This window comes from Mustelus asterias, chromosome 7 (genome assembly GCF_964213995.1).
Source record: "Mustelus asterias chromosome 7, sMusAst1.hap1.1, whole genome shotgun sequence".
Classification (NCBI taxonomy): Eukaryota; Metazoa; Chordata; class Chondrichthyes; order Carcharhiniformes; family Triakidae; genus Mustelus; species Mustelus asterias.
This window is the reverse complement of record NC_135807.1, coordinates 66,123,944-66,140,025: the sequence shown is the minus strand read 5'-3', so window position 1 is coordinate 66,140,025 and position 16,082 is coordinate 66,123,944. Positions and strand designations below refer to the sequence as shown.

General features: G+C 37.7%; 1 protein-coding gene across 5 annotated transcripts in view; it reads left to right on the top strand.

The window, feature by feature from the left end:
* Positions 1–14,982, top strand: part of lypla1 (lysophospholipase 1) — a 46,506-nt gene extending 31,524 nt beyond the window's left edge. For 4 of the 5 annotated variants that reach the window (XM_078216173.1, XM_078216171.1, XM_078216175.1 and 1 more), the window contains exons 6-9: positions 3,094–3,167; positions 7,271–7,372; positions 10,810–10,986; positions 12,684–14,982. In XM_078216173.1, coding sequence (XP_078072299.1) covers positions 3,094–3,167; positions 7,271–7,372; positions 10,810–10,986; positions 12,684–12,737 — 407 coding nt within the window. In that variant the 3' untranslated portion in view covers positions 12,738–14,982. The remainder of the gene's footprint in view (positions 1–3,093; positions 3,168–7,270; positions 7,373–10,809; positions 10,987–12,683) is intronic. The other variant, XM_078216172.1, reaches the window with a different exon arrangement.
* Positions 14,983–16,082: the final 1,100 nt, after the last annotated feature.

Here is a 16,082-nt window from a genome sequence, read left to right as displayed (position 1 = left end):
TCTAAAACCTTTTGCCTTTGATTTTCTTTCTTTTCACCCACCCTCTTTAAAATTCTCCTATTCCCTGCTCTGTATGCAACTTTCTCCACTTTGTAGTGTTCTCCTGAGATATTTAAAAAGTAAATAAATTGTGAAGCACATGTAATGTAAGCTCTTCTGGAATGTACTTTCTAATGTTGTCAGTTGCTGGGTTGACAAACACACAGGAAAGTAACAGCATGCAAATCTTGTCACTTTGTGGATCAGTGTCAATGGTTGTCCCTAAAATCTGGCAAACGTAGAAACTAGAAGCAGAAGTAGGCCATTCGGCCCTTCGAGCCCGCCCCACCATTCATCTTGATCATGCCTGATCACCGAATTCAATATCCCGACTTTTCTCCCCCCCCCCCGCCCCCCCCTCCCCTTTCCTCCCATATCCTTTGATCCTTTTAGCCCTAAGGGCTATATTTAATTTCTTCTTGGAAATCAGACAACGTTTTGGCCTCAAGTACCTTCTGTGGTAGTGAATTCCACACATTCACCACCCTCTGGGTGAAGAAATTTTCCTCACCTCAGTTCTAAAAGATTTACCTGTTATCCTCAAACTATGACCCCTAGTTCTGGAATCCCCCACCATTGGGAACATTCTTTCTGAATCTACCCTGTCTAACCTTGTTAGAATGTTATAAGTTTCTATGAGATCCTCTCTCACTCTTTGAAACTCCAGTGAATAGAATCCAACCCTTTTATAAAATATTCTATTCATACCTATATTCTAAATAATGCATTGATCTTTTAAGGCAGGCTTTCACATCAAGTTTTGAATTTCCCACCTTATTTTGTCCACTTAAGAAGTGTAGGATAAGAAAAGCCAAGTGGCCCACTTGAATTTATTCCTTTGTGACGAACCTGCTCGCTGGGGTGGTCTTTAGATTGCTTGGCTATTCTGTCTGGGTGAAGGTGTTTTTTAATGGCACAAGATGTCAGCATTGGCTCAGTGGTAGCACTCTTGCCTTTGGGTTAGAAGTTTCAAATCCAGCCCTAGAGACATTAGCACAAAATCCAGGCTGCCACTCCAGTATGATACTGAGGGAATTCTGCACTGTCTTTCAGATGAGATGTTAAACAGCGATTTCATTTGCACTCTTGGATGGATGTGAAATATTCTATGGAATCCTATCAAAGTAGAGCAGGGAATAAATAGAGTTGTGGCTGCAGAGGGCGCCCAAGGTCAGGAGTGAAACTGATGTGGATAAAGATAGTGGTGATGCAAGAGGAGTGAGAGCTGAGCAAGGGATGAACCAGGGTCTTGGGGCAGATTTTCTCATCCAAGGCAGGAATTGGGAAGGGAGTCTGATCCCATTTTGCATTCTTGCCTCCATCTCCAGCCTGCCATGAAGCACAATTTTCTTGAGGCCAGGGCTTAATGACCCTTGACACTGTTCTACCACCCACTCACTGGCCGGGGGTCAGCAATAGAGGCAGAACATCTGGGAAACTGGCCACATTCTAGCCTGAAAGTTACTGCCTGTGCATGGTCTTTATATAAAAGAGATGATCTTCATGTTCAAAGTGACCAGGGCAAAATGGAGAGCTGGGACCTGGGATAGGATAGGCAAAGGTTGATTATTAAAATGTCATTGCTGCTCAGCAGTTTTTTATTGTCCAAGCTTTACATTTTGCATCAAATAAAACTGTCTGAGCGCTGTCATCCCTGTTCCTGTCAGATGCAGCTAGTCAGCTTTAGAGAGCTCCTAACAGTTGTCACCTGTTACCCCGTGAAAATCCCAGGAAATCAGAAGGTGAGCTCACAATGAGCTTCCCAGTGGGCTCAATATGCCCCCTTAATGAGGCAGGTGACTTTACTTGGTGCCCTCACTTCCCAAGTCCATGGGAGACATCAGCAGAGTAGGAGACAAAGGCAGTAGATGGACACGCAGACACCATTTCTTTTTTCTCTCCATCCTCCATTCCATCTCAATTTGGGACAAGAAAATCTGGAATGAGGACTGAGACACCCCGATGAAGATAAATAGGCCTGGGTTTGGGAGAACACCGCTCAACAAATCTAGATGTAACAATTTAACAAGACAGTGGAGGAATTGGGAGGAATGATGTTGAGGTGGAGCACGGTTGACAGTGCATGTGTCTCAGTGGATAATATCGCTATGGCAGAATGTAGAAGAGGAGATAACTTGGTGGGGGGGTGAGAAGAAAACCCATTGCTGCAGATGTTTTGGCTATTGTCAGGAAAGAAAGGAAGTGTTTAACAAATGAGTGCAGTCCCCCTTTCCTATAGAGATGAGGCATTGGTGGGAATGGTGTGATTGGTACCGTCAAAGATTCCATTTGTGCCTTTTGGAGAAAAGATGTTTCCGTGCTATGGCAGGAGCACATACTGATTAGAGCTATTGAAATGGGGAGTTGTGGAAAAGATGAGCATGGATTTGGGAGCTAACAGCAAATTAAATTAACTTGGAGAGACTAAAGATGGGCAACTGTTTTTGAGGATCTGGAGGTCAAGGGTACAACTGTGGCTTATAAGTCAACTTATAGTCAACAGGTATATAAGGCAACTCCACTTTCCAGACCTAATAATTAAGATTTGCATGTACTCAGCATACAAATCAACCCCCTTTTCAGCCATGACATGATATACTCATATTATAGTCAACCTCAATTTTTCATTCCACAAATACACATTATGCTTACTAATGCCTTATAACTGAGCACAAGGCATCAAGCAGGCAAGAAGGCTGTGTTGAGAAGATGTGCAAGCGTTTAAGACATGTCCATTTTTGTGTTGGATGCTGATGACATTTTAAAATGGTGGCCACCCACATCCATGCTGGCTGTTCACTTTCATACTCGGCATTTAAGTTGACCCCCATCTTTGAGGGTTTTTTTTGAGACTTCAAAGGCTGAGTTATATGGCAACACCTACAGTATTGTTTGGGGGGATGGGGAAAGATGATGGCCGTGTTTTCCTTTTTTAAGTACACAATTTATACAAAATCTAAATGATGTGTAATTTACCTTGGGAGATTGCATAATTTTCTCTGCACTGAGTAAATACAATACATTTGTTTAATTTTATTTCCATTTATTTTGCAGTTAAAGCAATGATAGATCTAGAAGTTAAGAATGGAATACCGTCTCACCGAATTATTTTGGGAGGATTTTCTCAGGTGATGTATCATGTGAGCAAGGCATCATGTCTACTGGAATAAAAACAAATAATGCTAGAAATACTCAGCAGATCAGGTAGCATCTGTGGAGAGAAACATAATTAATGTTTCAGGCTGAGATTACTTTTATAAGAACATTGTGATGAAAGATTATCTAGGCCTGAAATGTTCACTCTGTTTCTCTCCACAGATGCGGCCTGATCTGAGTGTTTCCAGCATTTTTTGTTTTCAGATTTCCAGCTTCCACAGTTTTCTGCTTTTGTTTTCATGTCTAATTATGTTGGTCTATATAGTATTAGTGACTGGTTATCACTAAAATATTAGATTATAGTGGAACTGTAGAAAAAATACTGTCAAAATTAAAGCATGATAAGTTCTAATATTTGCTAACTCTGAATTGAGAGGGAAGCAGTTTTCCCATCATTTTCGATGTTGCAAGTTTAAATGTTGCTGTGGGTATTATTGTGGTATTGGTTTTGGTTTTATGTTTTCGAAATACCAACCAGGGATATTTACAGAACCCTCCCTATTGTGATATCATTGTCTAATTTAATAACATTAGCAATGTTCATTTTTAAAATTTATTTTGCACAATTTCTCCTGTCAATACATTCAGTATAAAGTGTTAATGACACCGCAAATCAAGCAAAGCTGATAGATCTAAAAGGAGTAGGAGGTAGCAATTCTCCTCAGACTATGGGTTGATGAGAATTTTTTGAGGAATTGGGCAGTGCAAGAGCTAAATGACCTTGCACTTTTCTCTAAAGTTACTGATCTGTAAAAATATACTGCTATGAATTGCCTGGTGACTTTTGACAGGTGTGAGATCCCAAGTAGCTTTGTTATTACAAAAGCTAATTATTGCTAGAAAAGAAAAAGAACAGCATGAGGCCAGGAGCTGTCTACAGCCTCATGTCATTTCTGTGTGTGGGTGTATGTTAAAATCTAAATTTTTACTTCCGCTTACAACCCAGCATCTTGATGATGAGTTCTATCATTGACCCTGGAAACTAAAACATGCATAGAAAAGGCTTATACTAAGTCTAAAAGGCAGGTAAGGGAGGCCAAAGCCTGTATCTGAACATCAAATTTGCTAGATCTGGATACATTTCTCCATTGTTGCAGACATTTTTGTTGAATCCTATTTTCACTGTAAAAGGATGTGGAATGACACCAGAAGGGTGTAGATGCTGTTATGATCCATAGGCCAGACCCCCATGTTTTCAATAAAATCCGGTTAGGGACCAAAAATGTTTTGTGCAAGATGCTCAGTGACTAAAGTCATAAGATTTTGGGAGCTTTAACTCAAAACAGACTTCTTCTTTAGTATCTCTGAGCTATTTGCTCAGCCTTCCAGACCTTTTTATCCAGCTCATGCAGAACTTACAAGAGTTCCTATCTTGTTTTCTGACAAACAGAAAAACTGACCTCTCCCTGAGTGTTTTTGTTTCTCTTTAGCAAGAATTTCCACGTTCCTCTTTATATCTGTCTGCTTTCTCTTTGTGTCTACATCTGTACACTGATTGCCTTCATCCTCCAGCTCCTCTGCTTGTAGTTCTGCTTTGTGTCTGCCAACCCGAAAGGCTTCTTTCTTAACTTCCTTCCTATGGTACTGCTTCTGGGTCAAGGGCTGCCAGGTCACATGGACCAGTACTTCTTACTATTCAAAAAAAGATCCCTTTACTACTGATCTAAACTCTTAAGTCATTTTCAAGCATTCTTTCTTTTTAAAGAAATTACAAATATTTCTTACTGCAATGCTTTTGGATCCAAGGTTGTCATAGGGAATTCCAGGGCTTTATGGCCTTGGTAGCTAAAGGCCACTGATAGTGGAGCAATTAAAATTGAAGATGGTCCAGAGATACCTTGAAGAGCTGTGGGACTGATGGAAGTTACAGAGATTGTGGGGCTGGAGGAGAGGGGAGGTGTGCAGTCATGGAGAGATTTGAAAACAAGCATGCAAATTTAAAAATTGAGGTACTGCTTAACCAGGAGTGCAAACGGGGGTGATGACTAAGATATTTTAAGAGTTAGGATACAGGCAGCAAAGTTTTGGATGACTTCAATTTTCAGAGTGTAGAATGTGGGCGACCAGCCAGGAATAATTAAGTCTAGAGAGAGTGCAGAAATGGATCAGAATGAGCTGAGACAGGGATGGAGTCGGGCGATTTTATGGAGATGGAAAGAGGTAGTCTTTGTAATGGCTGGATGTGGGGTTGGAAGCTCGTCTGTGGTTAAATGTGACTCGAATTATGTGAACAGTCTATTTCTGCCTCAGGCAATTGCCAGGGAAAGGGATGAAGTCGGTGGTTATGGATTAAAGTTTATAATGGGAACTGAAGATGGCTTCAGTCTTCCAAATATTTAGTTGGGGGAAATTACTGCTCATCCAGTGACTGATGTCAAACAAGCAGCCTGACAACTTACAAACAGTGGAGGGGTCGAGCAAAGTAGAGCTGGGTGTCATCAGTGTAGATGTGGAAACTGATGCACTGTATTTGAATGATGTCACTGAGGGGCAGTATGGAGGAGGGAGCAAGGATAGATCCTCGGGGTCAGCAGAGGTAACGATGCAAGAGTAGAAAAAGAAGCCAGGTTATTCTCTGGCTGTAATTAAACAAGATGAGAGTGGAACCAGATAAGAGCATTCCCATCCAGCTGGATGTCTGTGGAGAGGCATTGAAGGAGAATGGCATGGACAATTGTTAAAGGCTGCAGACGGGTTGGGAAGGAAGTCGCAGGATGCCATTTATGACTTTGACAAACTGTTTCAGTAATGTGGCAGGGATGTAATCCATTTTTGGAAGGTTTCAAACATAAGAGTTCTGGGAATGATGGACACGGATTTGGGAGACAACAACACATTCAAAGACTATTACAGCCTCTCCCAAAGGCTTTCTTTCAATCCTAGTATCCAGAGCACCATTGACAGCTGTGGCGCCAGCTGCTAGCACCTAAAGAGAATCACTCTCTGAAGTCCTCAATATCCTTTCCATTTGTAGGGCCCTCTTTTTTTAAAAAAATGACCTCTTTGACCTAATATCTTTTGTGATGTGGAGATGCCTGCGTTGGACTGGGGTGGGCACAGTAAGAAGTCTCACAACGCCAGGTTAAAGTCCAACAGGTTTATTTGGAATCACGAGCTTTTGAAGTGCTGCTACTTCATCACTCACCTGATGAAGGAGCAGCGCTCCGAAAGCTCGTGATTCCAAATAAACCTGTTGGACTTTAACCTGGTGTTGTGAGACTTCTTAATATCTTCTTTGGTGCCATTTTTGGTTTGTGAAGCATTTGGGAAATTATGCTACATTAAAAGTGCAATAAAAATGCAATTTGTTGTTGATTAGACCTCCCGTGGAGTGTATTCGAATGCTTTTTCTTAACTAAATACACTATGTAAATACCACTTGTCCATTGTAAAGTTGACTCCCAGTGCAGGTTGCTGAACACGATCCTTGCAGACGTTTCCTTCTGCAGAAGCTTTCTCTAACAATGTTGCTGTTTTAATAAATTTTTGGAAGCATGTATATTTGCATGTAAATGTCTCTGGGAAGAAAATGTCATCAGAAGTGTACAGTATTAGGGATTCTGTCAATTTTTATCAACCTGCAATTTTTACCCTTGCTGTGTGCTTTGTAAAACACATGCAAAACCACAAACGTTGTCAAAGTAACAGTGTGGATATGATCCAAAGGTTATCAAATAATGCCCCTGAACTTTCAGGACCACTAACCAGATGGGGTAAAATATGTAAAATCTAGCTGCAAATTGCATTAGGCACATTAATCGCAAGCTTGTAAATATTGCTTGTAATCAAAGCAATGAAAAGGAAATTTATCATTATCAATTGTTTGCTTTAAGATTAGACCATATTTTTAAGATGGTATTTAAATGTGTGAATTTATAATGAAATTTAGAATTATTCTCTATTACATATTTATTGACCATTGCAGCCATGGGTCAACAAAGTAATAGCCAGCAAATTTTATGAAAGTTGAAGGTATTTTAACTAAATGGGGCTTCAGCTGTAAAATATTAATACAAATAGTTTTTTTCTGATGAAGTTTAACAGTGATCTAATTCTTACTGCAATTTATTTATAGGGAGGAGCTCTGTCATTGTACACTGCTCTAACAACGCATCAGAAACTTGGAGGAGTGATTGGCCTTAGCTGTTGGCTTCCACTTCGAAGCTCTTTTCCAGAGGTACAAACAAAATAATCCTCCACATTGCTTAATGTTGTTACTCAGTGAGCAAAAACATTCAGCAGCCACCATCATAAACAGTTTGTGCAGCCACCCAAAATCAGTGGGGTCATCAAGACCATTCAGGCTGCAGGTGTGGTGCAGTCCAAGCAACGGCAAGAAATAAACTTGTCATCACATTTGATGCCAAGTTGAGCTTCTGACTTCATATGTGTGATGTCTCAAAGACTATCTTTTTACTTCCATAACGTCACTTGACTTTGTCCCCCAACTCAGCTCATCTGCTGCTGAAGCCCTCACCCATGCCCTCACAGACTCAGCAATTCCAATGCATACCAGGCTGGTCTCCTATATTCTACCCTCTATAAAAATGGCCATCCACAATTCTGCTGCAACATGTCCCATTACCCTATCATCCACGTACTCACTGATCTACATTGGCTTTCAGTCAAGCAACAGCTTGATTTTGAAATTCTCATTCTTGTTTTCAAATTCCTCAAGTCTTGCCTCTCCCTATCTCTGTTCTCCTCCAGCCCCACAAATCTCTGCCGCCTTTTAGTTCTGGCCACTTGGGTAGTGTATTCCTTATCAGCTGTATCTTCACTTGCCTAGATCCCAAGCTCTGGAATTCCCTCCATGCACCTCTCTACCTTGCTTGCCTCCTTTAAAACCTACATCTATGAGCAAACCTTTGGTTATCTGACCTAATCATCTCATGGCCCAATGTCATGTATTTTATAATGCTCCTATGAAACACTTTGGGACATTTCATTATATGTTAAAGGCATTATATTTATATAAGTAATTGTTGTATATGGTAAAATATGAAATGTCTTTTGGCAACTAATAATTGCATGGCCTTTATGTTTCAAAATATCCATGGTTTGTATTTCATCACAAGCATGTTTGATTTGTCATAAATGTTTGAGAGATGTCTCATTGTTGTAGCTAGCAATAACAGAAATGATACAAATTTATAATTCAAGAACTCAAACTGTTTTGTAAAGGAACAAAGTGTTACTTTGTTGTTATAAAAATAATTGAAATTGAGCATTGCTAAATGTTTCCTAAATTTGCGACTGGTACTTTTCCGCTTCCATCTCTTCCAAGTTCTACATAATTAAAATGCAACTAATATTATTGGTCATCTTATTAATACATGAGAGGCATGAAGTGAAAACCACATTACCATACTTTTAGTACTGGATATATCAGACTATAGACTGTAGAATGAGAAACCATTACAAAGGTACTAGCAATGAGAACTAGCTAGCTCAGCTTCTACAAAACTAAACAATGTGTTATATATTGCCATATTTTCTTTTCTATTTTGATTTAACCCAACCTTTCCTTCTGTCAGTTTCTATTTTTACAAGAAAATCTACTTGAATACTTAGTACCACATCACCATTAGCTGCAATGTGATTAAGAAAGTGGACTTGTTGCTTGGAGTAAAACAAAAGAGGAAGTGATAGTGGTATTGTATCTATTAGAGAAGCAAATGTAAATTTATTACCCTGTTTTTCGAGAACATGATAATACATTCCACTCTACTGCGCAGAAAGTTGAGATTTTTGGTTAGATGACTAACCAATGCTAACATGAAAGCCAGCTGTAAATAGCGTGATAATTATTAGCATTGTGGTAAGAAAGGATTTTTTTTCCCTCATCAAATTTGATAAATAGCATTTTCTTCATGACCATTTCTTCAGTCTTGCAATTTATTTCAATTTATGTTTTTTAAATTTGGAAGTACTATTTTCAATATACAGTTGACTCTCACTACATTAGGAACTCAATTAGTCTGTTTTGGGAATGTTAGTTTAGAAAAAAAAGCCCTGTTGTGTAACTTCAGCAATGCTGGTTAATGCTTGCAAATTTTGTGAATTCTTTTTCTAATAACTTATTATTCTTGAGCCTAAAATATGTTGTTTGACATACAAATTTGGACTTCACAATAATTTTTCCTTGTGTAGTCAGTAAATGTTTCTCACCTCTGCTCAAATTCATTAATTTAAGTAACATTTTTGGTTTTCCTGACTTTTCTAGTGAATTCCTGTCACTACAACTACCTGTTTTTAATGTTAGTTCTTGATATTAAAATCTGTGCTCCTCTTGACAATTTATGAAAAGTATCTTCTGTTGATTTTTAATTTTAGATGCCTCCTGTCCTCTTCAAAAAAAAGTACCGTGGAATCTTTAACATCTCCCAGGGAGGAGAGACTAGCTTTAGCATTTCATTTGAAAGGTGGCTCCTCTGATAGTGCAGCACCCTCTCAAACCTTTGCTAGAATGTCAGATTAAGTTTTAATGCTCTAGTCTAGAACCTACAATGTTTTGACTCTGAGGAAGAATGCTACCAATTGAGCCACATTTTAAACTGATTTTTTAAATGATAAATGTAGGGGTTTTTTTGTCCTGAATATGAATGACTTCTTTTGCATGAATCAGAAAATTTTATGTTTAACTTCTATCAGGCAATGATAATTTCTAAATGATGTTACTGAATCATATAAACATAGTTAATAAGCTGGGAAGCAATTAAAAACCATCATTGGACAAAAGATGTGCTTTATTGTTATTGCAACTTTGGGTAGGTTTAGATTTCACCTATATTCTACATCCATCTGGACCATTCTGCAGCATGGTTTTCTTTTTATCTTTTGTTTTCCAGGTTCTGATTTTAAAATTTGCATGTGTTTTAACTGTATCTTTGTGCAAAACATTCAATTAATTATTCATTATGCTATCAGAAGCTTCCATTAGCACATAATACATGGTTTATAACTAGGCTGTGTATCCATTCTTAATTATATTGTGAATATTTAAAGTTGAAAGAAACTAAAGTCACTGGTGACAATGATTATTCATTTCTTTTGTACCTACAAGCTCACAAGAATATTCATATTTTTAGTTATAAAACATTGATTGTGCCTCTTTTTTAGAGCTTAGGCTGTTTTATTAAACAAGATTATTTGCTAACATTTTATCTAATTTGGTTAAACTTGTGCCAACGTTTATCCATCTGTGATTGTCTGAGTAACCCAATGGGATTTGCTTTTTTGCATGTGCATACTTGAAATGTGAGTACTAACAAAACAGTTTTGCACTGTACCAAACAAAATCAATGCACAGCAGAGGGAAAAGACTGTTACTAATGAATTTTTTCCTGTCAGATTGCAAAGTTACTGCCCTTGAGCTTCTTCTACTAGTAGAAAGAATACATGAGGTTTAGGTATTTTAATCTATATGTTAGCTGAAAATAGATTTCTGCTGAGTAAAAGGGGTGCCATAATTTAGAACCGATTAAAGTACTGTAACATATTTTTTTCCAGAATTGTCACCACTTCTAAAAATTACCTTTCTTCTTACTATTCATTTCTATTAAACTGTGGATCAATATAGGTTCTACAAGTTATTGTCATTTTTTTTTAAAGGCAGCTGCCAACAGTCCAAACAAAGATATTCATGCTCTTCAATGTCATGGAGAGGCTGACTCTCTTGTACCTCTAATGTTCGGTCGTCTCACTGCTGATAAAGTAAAAACCATCATCAATCCAGACAATGTCATTTTCAAGTCCTATGCAGGCATGATGCACGGTTCGTCTCCCCAGGTCAGCAGTTATGTAATTTGAAATATTAGAAGCTGAATGTATTCCTGAAAAATCAAGGTTATTGTTTTGATAAGTTGTGTTGAATTTGAGTTGTTACAATCATGACTACAATATTTTAAAATATATAAATTTTTAGAAATAATAATCCAATGCATGGAAAAGTCATCTGATTGCTGTTGAAAGAATAGTATTGTAGTTTTTTGTTAACTTCAACTTGAAGCCATGTTAAAGACATTTTTTTTTTGAAACATGTCATTCTTTTGTGTTTTTTTTCTTGCCCTTCCTTTGCCCCTCAAGTCACAAAGAAATTAAGCAAGCTCCTCCAATGCTTCAGTGATTAAATGTGTCATCCAGTATGGTGCAGACTTGAGACTAAAAAGGTTCCAAATTTAATCCTTCGTCTATGCCAAGTTAGTTGTTCTTGGCCAGTGGTGGTGGAAGCTCTAGTCTAGTTGGTCTCTACACTGACGGATTTTGAAAGGAAAATGTACCAGGATTCTGCTGCTCGTAGTTGGTTTGGGAGAAATTCAGAAAATGTATATGCATAAGCATTTCTTGGAATCGGGATCAACTATTATATCTTCCCATGACCAAACAGTGTCTGAAACTCATTACAAAGCTAATGTGAGGAATACCACTTGTGGTACCAGAGGCTGGTACGATTATGAAATGATAACCCAGCATGGATTTGTATCCTTAACCCTTTTAGCCCCACCCCTCACCACTTCTGGAAGTTAGCAATTTAAAAGTTAATTGACTGTCAAGCATCATGCGGAAAAAAACATAACTTTCCAAATCTGATATAATGAGCAGATTACTCATAGAAATAATTTGAGCTGGAAGTGTAGCTCCTCAGAAGTATGGTTTTGTGTTGTGTACCTGTCAAAACACCATTCATTGGCAGTTGGGCAGTTCTACTCAGCTATGAATTTTATTTTAATGGCCATTTATGGATATTATAAGAGTACATTTATATGTAATGAAGCTCCTATGTGATTAAGTGTTCACTTGAATATTTGTGTTTAGTCTCACACACGCGGTGGTGGATATTCCCATATTATATAAGTTGAGAGTCATGACTGGAGGGTTCTTGTAAAAGTAGTATATCTTCACACTAGGTTGCTTGAACTAGGAATGATGCAGGTCAGGGAGCCAAAGGCAGTTTGTTGAGCTTGGATTCCGGGGATGTTGTGGCTCATGGCTAAATGAGTAGGGTGTTGTGCAGAGGGAGTAGTTTGTGTTGTTAGTTGTCCAAGACTGTCTATATTGCACACACTCCAGATGGAGATGAAACACCATTACTCTGATCACAAATGTCCCATGTATTAAAGCAGTGGTTCCCAAACTTTTTTCACTGGGCCGCACTTTCGGAATAAAAATTTGCTTGCGCCACACCGAATTTTTTATTGATAAGAAATACATTCAAAAACAAAAAAACAACTCTTAACAGTGCTTGATTCATAACATAGAACGCAACTACTTTATAATATGATCATGGGACATCCAGAAAGTATAAAACAATGCTTGTTTAAACCATGTTTAAATGTTTCTTTGATTGTCCTTGAATCTTCCCGCCACACTTGCCATCCTCTCTCGCCGCACCAGTGTGGCGCGCCGCACCCTTTGGGAACCACTGTGTTAAAGCTATGAACTATATGCGATACAGCAATTTTAATAATGTTTTCTTTTCAAACTAGGAAATGATGGACGTCAAACAATTCATCGAAAAGCAGCTACCTCCAATCAACTAATAGACCACCAGAAACATTTTTCTAAGAGGCTGCACCAGCATCTGATCATGATAGACCTTAATCCTTCCTTTCATTTACTCTTTAAGATGTCAGTCATCCATCATTTTAATACTTGCACATTTTTCCCACTTTACATTCTGTAATTTTCACAAAGGAACTTTCAGTGTTACATTGGGTTGGATTCTGCCTGCTACGGTTTATAAATACTTTACACTGCAGTAATTGCAGGGAACGTTTAATTTGCTCGTACCCAAATGTTTGAGCACCTTAATCTTTACTCTGCCCAAGTTCAGTTTGCTTTGATTTTGTTCATGTGCTTCATTCTGTCTTGACTGTGATGATGGTGTCTGTATGATTATATGGAAAAAAAAGATACAAGAAGCAAATTTCTATTAACTCCCAAAAAGAATGTCACTTGCTGGTATTTTACTACAGCAAATATTGAAATAGAAAATCAAATAAAGGTCAAAGTTGATAACCAAAGGTTGTTGTTCCAAGATAGTGGTACATGTAATTGCATTTCCTCTAAATACTAATTGGAGGAGTACGTTTAATATTTACTTCTCAAAGAGGGGTTTAAAAGCTGAACAGCAGAGTATGAAAAACAATAGGAGTAAATGATCTCTGAAAGAACAAATGCTGTCAAAATTGAGCATGAAGCCAGCATTAAAGTGTGGTGCTTTAACATTTAAATAAATGCAACTTGTTCAGGACAACATTACTTGGTATAATACGATATATCGATTTTAAGAAACAACTATGATCAATTTAAGAAACAACTATGAGTTGAATTGTAGTTGTCTTTACTATGTCCATTTCCCCAAGTTTAAAGGAATAAACTGTGCAGGGATAACTTTACATATTCCAGTTAGATATGTGCAAATGTTGTAATGGTGGAAATGGCTAGCGTATTTTTATTTACTTTTTGTATGATGTGAAATTGACCTAATGTTTAAGTTACATTTTTAAACTGCAAACTATCTTAAGAATATTGATCCAACTTGGTCTGACATGTGGCTTGTGTTACACACAATCCTAGAATGCAAACAGGTTTCAGTGACAAACGTGCTTCATGATTCTCAAACTAACAATGAGATTTAATAGAAGCATCTAAATTTAAAATTGTGGCTATCACTGGTACAATGTTTAATTTATTTTTGAAAAAAATGGTTTTTGTACAGGAATTGCATGTTTTTAAAAAAAAGTATTTGCCATGGAAACCAGACGAATCACTACTTCAAAACAAAAGTGATTTAGCATCAAGATTGAGATAAACTATACTCCAATTGGCTACACATCAAAATTTAATGGCATGTTTAACTGATTTCAGAATTTTGAAATTCTGAAAGAAATTTTGATTGTGCAGTAAGTATAAACAGTTATCTGACAATGCATTCACAATTTAATGAAATGTACCTAACTACCTAGGTTAAACTAACATAACTATTTGTTAACTAAATTCATGGATGTGATAAATCCTGTTGCCGTACAGTATACATACTGTGAAGCAGTGCTGAGAACAATTGATTCACAGACATTTGTCAAGTTTTATGATAAATGTGCACTATCTTTAGCACATATTAAAAAAAATCAGAGAATGAACCAACAACATGATTTAAAAATAAAACGCCTATTGATACTAGACCATAGTGAAGTCCTAGATTGTGTGCTTTGTTTTTCTACTCTGCATTTTCTTCCACTGTTCAACTATTTGATTCCTGTTGTTAGACTGAAATTGCGAAGAATCTAACTTGGATGAGGTAGAAAAGGACCTCCTAAAAGTTCAAACTATGATTGGAGGTTGCAGGTGCAGTTCTATTTGCGCTTATCTATCTTTACTGGTTTGGTTTGTGGAGGCCAGGAACTATGAAAAAGTCAGCCCTTAATGTTGTTGTCACATGGGTGAGAAAATCCTAAATCACAAAACTACGGAAGCATGATGAGTATGTAACTGGGCTAGTAATCTGGAGGCCCGGATCTCAAGATCCGAATACTAATAATCCAGAAACGTGAGCTCAATTAATAAATCTGGAATAAAAACATTATCAGTAATAATCATGAAACTAAAGTTTAAAGTTTATTTATTAGTCACAAGTAGGCTTACATTCACACTATAAACACTCAGTGTTTTCAAAAAGGGTAGCTTACCATCACCATCTTCTTGAGTGCAGTAGGGGTTGAGTAATAAATGATGGCCTTACCAGTGCTGCTCAAATCCTGTGAATGAATAAAAAAAGTTAGCATCAATAACTCCAGATATTTGCATATTAATGAAACACAAACTTTTCAGGTGTTTTGTGGGGATGTACTTCAAATCATACCTAGTTTTATGAAAGAAAGATGAAATGTTTGAATGAAATTTGAGATGGCCAGATTAGCCTGTGAAGTGTAAATGGAATAATAATTGCACTACAGTGATGGAAAGTTGAAGATGCATAAGTGATGGAAAAAATGGGGGTTAAGGGAGCTGATGGTAATTCAGCAAACGCACACAGGTTTCTCTTTTAATTATGTTTCATAGATTATCATCTTTGACCAGCAACATACTATTTCCGTATAGCACCACTTCACTGACATAAACAATAACTTTTTTAAAAACTTAAAACTTTATTTATTAGTGTCACAAGTAGGCTTACATTAACACCGTAATGAGGTCACCATACTCCAGCGCCTGTTCGGATTCACTGAGGAAGAATTTAAGCATAGCCAGTGCGCCTAACCAGCATGTCTTTTGGACTATGGGAGGAAACCGGAGCACCCGAAGGAAACCCACGCAGACACGGGGAGAACATATAAACTCCGCACAGACAGTTATCCTAAGCAGGAATCAAACCTGGATCCTTGGTGCTGTGAGGCAGCAGTGATAACCACTGTGCCACCGTGCTGCTCTGGGTTAGTCAATTTCCAAAGTAGCTCAATTGCTTTATTGGGAGGCAAGGCTTTGGATTCATCAAGAACAATGACTCCAGAAGGTCTGGTTGAATGTGAAACTTTGCCTTGCCAATATAACTCCCAGTAAACTTTATGGGGTTACTTTAGGGTCTTGTGAACTGACATTGACATTCCAGCAGTTCCAGAGAGATGAAATATAAGCTGCCAAGAGAAAAATGTGTCGAACAAGATATTAAACCTTTTAGGAAGAACCTTTGAATTGAAAATGTACTTATCTAGGAGAAATAAAATTGCACAAGATTCCACAAAGAGAAATAAGCTAAATGGCTAGTTTGAACTGGAGCGTTTTCTTGGAGAAATTCCTCTTCTCACAGTAGCGTCATTGGCTCTTTGATGTACTGCAGCAGTACAGAGTCTTTGTTAAAATTCTGATTTAAAGGATGGTGTTAAATT